This window comes from Colletes latitarsis, chromosome 4, assembly GCF_051014445.1.
Source record: "Colletes latitarsis isolate SP2378_abdomen chromosome 4, iyColLati1, whole genome shotgun sequence".
NCBI classification, from domain to species: Eukaryota; Metazoa; Arthropoda; class Insecta; order Hymenoptera; family Colletidae; genus Colletes; species Colletes latitarsis.
The window spans coordinates 24,825,461-24,831,994 of record NC_135137.1 but is presented as its reverse complement, the minus strand read 5'-3'; the positions used below and the strand labels follow the sequence as shown (position 1 = coordinate 24,831,994).

The window sequence follows — 6,534 nt, the reverse complement described above, 5'->3', positions numbered from 1 at the left end:
CAAAGAGTGGACTCTCATTTTAATTTATTAATTGCCAATCTAAAAGTATTTTGATTTGAAAAATCGTATTAATAATATACATATATACGCTCACACATAAGAATAATAAAAAAAAATTTCTTTTTCTTCAATAATTAAAATATGATCAGACGGTCTTAAAACGTGTATTTCCGTAAAATAAATTTTACAAAATTTTTTTTTCATTATGGGTACTTTGCTTATGTGTGCCTACATAGGTCGGAAAGTAAAAATGCCTGGGCAGTCGTAAGTCTCGACTCGAGATTCCAAATCGTATGCCGTTGACGAGTGGTCGGATTTTAGTTGTTAAGAGCGAGAAGGTAAATGTGAGCCTTTCTCTCTCGACTCTCACAAGGCGGTCTGAAATTACTTCGGTCAGCTTCGGAGAATCGACGAAGAGGGCATGCGTCAGTTTGCCTTTGTCGACTTTCCGAAACTCTACGAGCTCACGTACGCGTAATCTGGCATAGTGTAAGAGAGCACCTTCGGTGCACTTCTGGCACCTCTGGTCACGAGTAGTGTGGCCAGATCGGGCATAATTGAATGCATCGAAATTAGGGATGTGCAGCCCGTCTCATGTGTCGGGCGCCCGAATCGTTAGATCGAGCTAGAGAAAATCGAGCGGGCTCGAGCGGGCGTCCGAGACATTCGAACTCTCGGGCGGCTCGACCGTTTCGGACGGCTCGACCAATCGACTCTACGCTACAGTTCGACTGTTTGTTGGGTATTTGATAGTAATAAGAACATAAAAGCATATGAATATGTTTTTTAACATATATGTACTAATATTTTATTTTAAGTTTTCATGTAAGAAGCATAGTCCTCGTACATTTACTGGCAGCAATCGCGCTCGTGTTTGCATTACTACGTTTCCGGCAGTAGAAAATACGCGTTCGCTTTTTACTTGTGTTGCTGGTACAGCAAGACAATATTTAGCTGCTCGTAATAGTATTGGAAATCGTGTTTGATTTGATTTCCACCAGTCTATAATATTTGTTTTCCGCGGTACTACATTTTCAGCGAAGTATGTCTGTATTTCTGTATTTTTACGCGTTGTAAACGTTTCTGTTCCTTCTTCTGTGTTGCCCAGCGTCTTATCAAAAAAGTGAAATAATTTTGAGTTTCTTACACCTAATCAATAAATTATAATACAATGATGAATTTTGAAATTGATGAAATTAAAAAATAAAAAGAATAAGAATACATATGTGTAACTTTACGAACGTACGTTAACGAACGTTACGACACTTAAAGAAGGGACTGTGCTCCGCGGTGCAAGGAATTTTAAAGTAAACAAATCTTGCAGCGAAGTGAATCACATTCTGAGTTTTCTCGCTTTCTCTACTATAAACAGTCGGAAAATGTTTAGGTTTAGATTATCTAGCTTTGGGTTGACGAATCGACGATGCATAGTTGAAGCTCAATCTTCAGTCTTCAGTCAATCGTGGTCCAAGCAACATCAAATTTTTTTATATTTCCTTAGCTCTATTGTAGTATTTTATTTTTATTGATTATTGTTTTATTCCATTATTTTATTTTATTATTTTATCTTGTTTATATTTTTTTCCTTTATATATTTTATTTTTTAAATTTTTTCTTATTTATATATTCTGTTATATTAATCTCTTATACTTATATTATATTATTTATTACTATATTATTCTATTTTAAAATTACAATTATGAGCGGTGATGAGGAAAATATGATTACTGCGTCTTCTAAATCTCGTATCAGTGAAAGTTCTGTGCAATCTAATCATTTTAAAAGCGAAGTTTGGAACCATTTTCAGAAATTAAATTCTGCCACAGCCCAGTGCAATATTTGTAATAAAGAATACAAAATCAAACACAGCAACACAAGTTCTCTTCTGCGGCATTTAAAAACAATGCATAGTACAATAATTCATTTGAAATCGACGTCAACATCAACCGAAGCCGATCCCAACAAAGAAAAGACTACGTCGTATTTGGACGAAAATTCAACTAGAGCGCAACAGTTAACGCATGGCATTGCACGCATGATGGCACGAGATCTGCAACCGTATAGTATTGTTGATGATGATGGATTTCGAACATTAATAAGTATTGCAGAACTGAGATATAAAATTCCTTCACGGACCACGTTTTCCCGAAAAATTATCCCAAAAATGTACGAGGATCTGGAGGTACATGTCAAGAAGGAAATATCCACAGGTATCAATTCGACTTAATATTTTAGTAATACTTTGTTTTGTAATTATTCTTTGTTTTTTTATATGACATGTTGTTTAATTCATATTAGCAATAACAAACAACACTATATTTGCATTTACGACGGACGGCTGGACGTCGCGAGCTGTGCAAAGTTACATGTCGTTAACAGTACACTACATAACACCGGAATTTGAGTTAAAACACTATATACTAGATTTAGAACATGTACCAGAAAAGCATACTCACAAATACATACAAAGCACCATATTAAATTCACTGCAAACATGGAATATTGACATAGAAAAACCTGCATTTTTTACTACCGATAATGGTCGCAACATGGCAAAAGCAATAAATACATACGAAAAGTGGACGAGGATTCCCTGTTTCGGGCATTGTTTACAATTAGTAATAAAATTTGCCATGAAAAATCGTAAAGAATACGAAGACCTCCGAAAAAAATGCCGACCACTGCTAGAGAAAAATTTCTGAATGTACAGAAAACCTTAGACGATAAACAAACACCATTAGTATTAATTCAGGAAGTAGATACACGGTGGAATTCGACATATGCCATGTTCAAAAGATTTATTGTGTTACAAAAATCGTTGAATGTAATATTATGTGAAGAATACATGCCAGATAATTTAAGTATAGAAGAATGGAATTTCATGGAAGCCCTTAGAATGATTCTTGAACCACTAAAAGAGGCAACAGAAGATATGAGCGGAGATTCGTATCCTACCATATCCCACTACTTCCCCATGTATTTTGCATTAATGCATATATTAAAAGAAGAATCGGCAGAAAACGCATTAATTACAAATATTTCCAACAGCGTTCAAAATGCATTGAAGGTAATTTTAATTATTTATCGGAAAACTACAATAAAACAATATTAAAAAATAAACATAAGAAATTATATTAAATCAAAAATATAATATTTTACTTACAGGAACGTTTTGAACCAATTATTCAAAGTAATTGGATATACTATTACAGCATGCTACTAGACCCACGTTTTAAAGACCACTTGTTACAATCGACAGAAAAACATATAATACATGAACAATTTAATAAAAGAATTTCCACAATTTACAATTACAGGGTTGTCGACTCCGCGGTCCCTCGCCGTTCCCTGGTCCGTACGGGACCGGTGTGATGCAGAGCCTCAACTGCGCAGAAGCGACTGATTATTAAGGTTCTAACACCACGGTGCCCTTTGAACGTAGTTCTACGTCGAGTGTCCGTACCCACTGACGATCTGGAACCCACGCTCGAGCAGGTCGAAACCAGCCGAGATATTTACCCAAGGAATGCCAATAAGGCCCCTATCGGGTGTTATCCCAAACTTTTGTTTCGACCCTGGAAAACGACGAACCCAACCCAGGGATTTTGCAACGAAGGCTCCCTATAGGTTGGGGTTCTGAACCGTGCAATAGCCAAACAGAGAATCAAGAAATTCTCTCGGTTCTCAAACACGACCACTGATTTCAGCAATACGTGTTTGTCCGTCACAACGGTGGCGATAATCAAGCACTGTTTAAGTGCAATCTGATTATATTCAGCCACCGATGGCGGGTTGTGAAAATTACTCAAATTATCGAGTAAATTTTCCCGTTCCTATGGTTCATTTACCGCGGAAATCGAGATATTCTCACGAAACCGTAGGGTACGAAATTCGACTTGGCGTGATTCTTTCGAATCCGCAGCAGTCTCTGTCTTGTACCGTTTCGGTTAAGTGGATCCACGATCGTATTAGACGAATCTAATTAATCGTATTTATCGATTCCGATAGATTGACGAGGTTGGCTCAGGAGATCCGCACTCGTCGAGAACCAGGTAGCAAGTTCACCAGAGACATACCTGCTTAACCGTGGCCACGAGGGAGGGTAAATTTTCATCTCGTGGCGCTGTCTGGTCTAAGCTGTCTCTCTCTTATTAATTTTGAATCCTCTTTTCGTTTCGGCGTAGTAACACCTCGTATAGGAACCGTTACTGGGCCGATCGCGAAACTGTTATCGAATGTAAATACGGAGTTTTTCTATGCGGTATTGTTCCTGGAACGTATTACGCTTCAGAGAAGCCTCTGGAATGTCGCGTAAACAAGGAACAACACCGTACAAGAAATGGCCCGTTTTTCTCTCGATCACGCGATGGTTTAACCGACGTTTTTCGATTGTCGAATTAACGCGATATTTAAACAACATTATTTGTAAAAATTTTTTAAAACGTTTTATATAAATCATAAGAAGGTTCAAAATCGAATAAACCTTATTTCTATTTATACTATCTGCTGTTACAGCAGTGACTTATGCAGGTTGATGACAGTGTTTTGTTTATACTCCTCATGGGTCGCTAGGTCGCTGGGTCGTAGAAACGACGAGGATGGAGAAAGGAGGGGCGTAGATATACATCCATAGCCGTCTCCGTAGGTTTTTAAAGGGCAATAATTAAAAATAAAATTCTATTGCATGAGTAGCAGTTAATTTAATGTATTCCAGTAATGAATTCAGTAGGGAATAAAAAAAAAGGCAAGTCGAATGTGGACGTTTTAATATACGACGTGTGGTAATGTTACAAATAAATAAGGATTTTTTATATCCTAATGGAAGGAGGGAAATTGAGATCCATCAGATTTTCATTGAACGGTAACGTGCACGTTATTGATTTTCCAATATTTAAATTACTTTGTTATGTAAAGTTATATCAAATATATAACATTTGATTCTGTGTAACAAATTGATACGGTTATTGAAAAACATAGTGGGAAAAGTCAGTAGTAATCTATTTCTGTAGCAATTAATTTTCCTATTTAAATCATATCTTTACAAAATATTTGTTACTGAAGATTGTTACAGCGTGCACGGTAGTGGCTAAGAGTGGTTTTTCATTTGAATTAACCCTTTACGAGTGAGACTGCTTTGAACAACATTATTCTAAAATATTTGTGGAATACGTTTTTAATGTGATTTAGGTAGGTATGCAATGTATAAGATTTCGTTTAATTTTTCCTTTCTAGAAAAGATAGGAGAAAAGTTTATTTGATCTTAATACTTCTTAACATTTATATAAATCGTTTTAAAATCTTTTTACAAATAATGTATATGTATCGAAATAATTATAAAATTATAAGACGTATAATCATCATTATTCGGAAGCTGATCACGCTCAAAATCTAATCAGACCTTGAAACGATAACATAAAATTTAAATGTAAAGTTTCATTGAAATTCATTCAGCTGTTTAAACGCAATCATGTTAATAGCACAGGAACAAAAAAAATTTCTTTTTTTTTAATAGTCACAACACGATCAGGGGGTCTTAAAACGTGTATTTCACGAAAACGACATTTTTTTTCATTATGGTACCATCCTTATATCTTACATAGGTCGGAAAGTAAAAATGCTGGGGCAGTCGAGACTTGGAATCGTATACCGATTATCGCGAGGTCGTGTTTCAGCTGTTTCTCTTTTACAAGAGCAAGAAGGAAAGTCTCAAACTAGCGTTCTTTATCGTTTTCCCAAAATTGTGCGAAGTGCCGAGCTCACGTACAGGTGGCTCGTGCGGTAGCATATGCCTGCTATCCCCATCACTCTGTTAGACGCTAAGGAAGTTCGTCGTCACTGGCCACACTGGTCACGCTGAGTATGAGTGTGAGCCGATGTCTCTCCTCGTAATCGAATTTAGTTTTGCAGACATTTATTTATTGGAAAATCTTGTCATAACGACTTGAAATTTTCCCACAAAAGGACAATCTGCCTGACGTTGTAGCGATCGCAATGCACGCCGCGCGCTACACGATCGTAGACGCAGGATTGTGATTGAACATTTGTAGTCGTTGCCGCGACTACGACGTTAGGGATTCGGTGTTAATCACTTTGAGTCCCTTCCAATTTAATACGATTTGAGCCACTGAAAGGTAGATACCGACAGACTTGTTAAAAATATTTCTATAACTTGTTTTTGATATCTAGTTTTGTTTGTGCTATAATAGGTACTTTTGTATTTGTGTGGTTGGCTGCAGTGCTAAGAAATGCGCCTTTTTGTCTTTTTATGTTCTTTACGAGGTGTTGTAATATAAAAATGTGCGCACGAGGATGGTACATGTGAGTGAGAATATAGTAATTTTTAATTAATTCCTAAATTAATGTTAATATATTTTTCTTTCATTAAATAAACAAATATAATGTAAGTGAAGTGTAATGCTTTTTTTAATTCTAACAAGCCTGGTATTGCCTAGTGGCGGTTCACCGTTCAAAGGGATCGAAGAACCCACTCGAATCGCCCATCTGGTGTGCCACAGAGAGTGCACCGACCGGTGG

General features: G+C 36.6%; 1 protein-coding gene across 1 annotated transcript; it reads left to right on the top strand.

The window, feature by feature from the left end:
• Positions 1-2,126: 2,126 nt before the first annotated feature.
• On the top strand, positions 2,127-6,242 carry LOC143341124 (uncharacterized). The gene is made up of 4 exons (XM_076763754.1): positions 2,127-2,210; positions 2,299-2,618; positions 2,711-3,067; positions 6,207-6,242. The coding sequence occupies exons 1-4, from the start codon at positions 2,165-2,167 to the stop codon at positions 6,240-6,242; spliced, it is 759 nt and encodes a 252-aa protein (XP_076619869.1). The 5' UTR covers positions 2,127-2,164.
• The last annotated feature ends 292 nt before the right edge of the window (positions 6,243-6,534 follow it).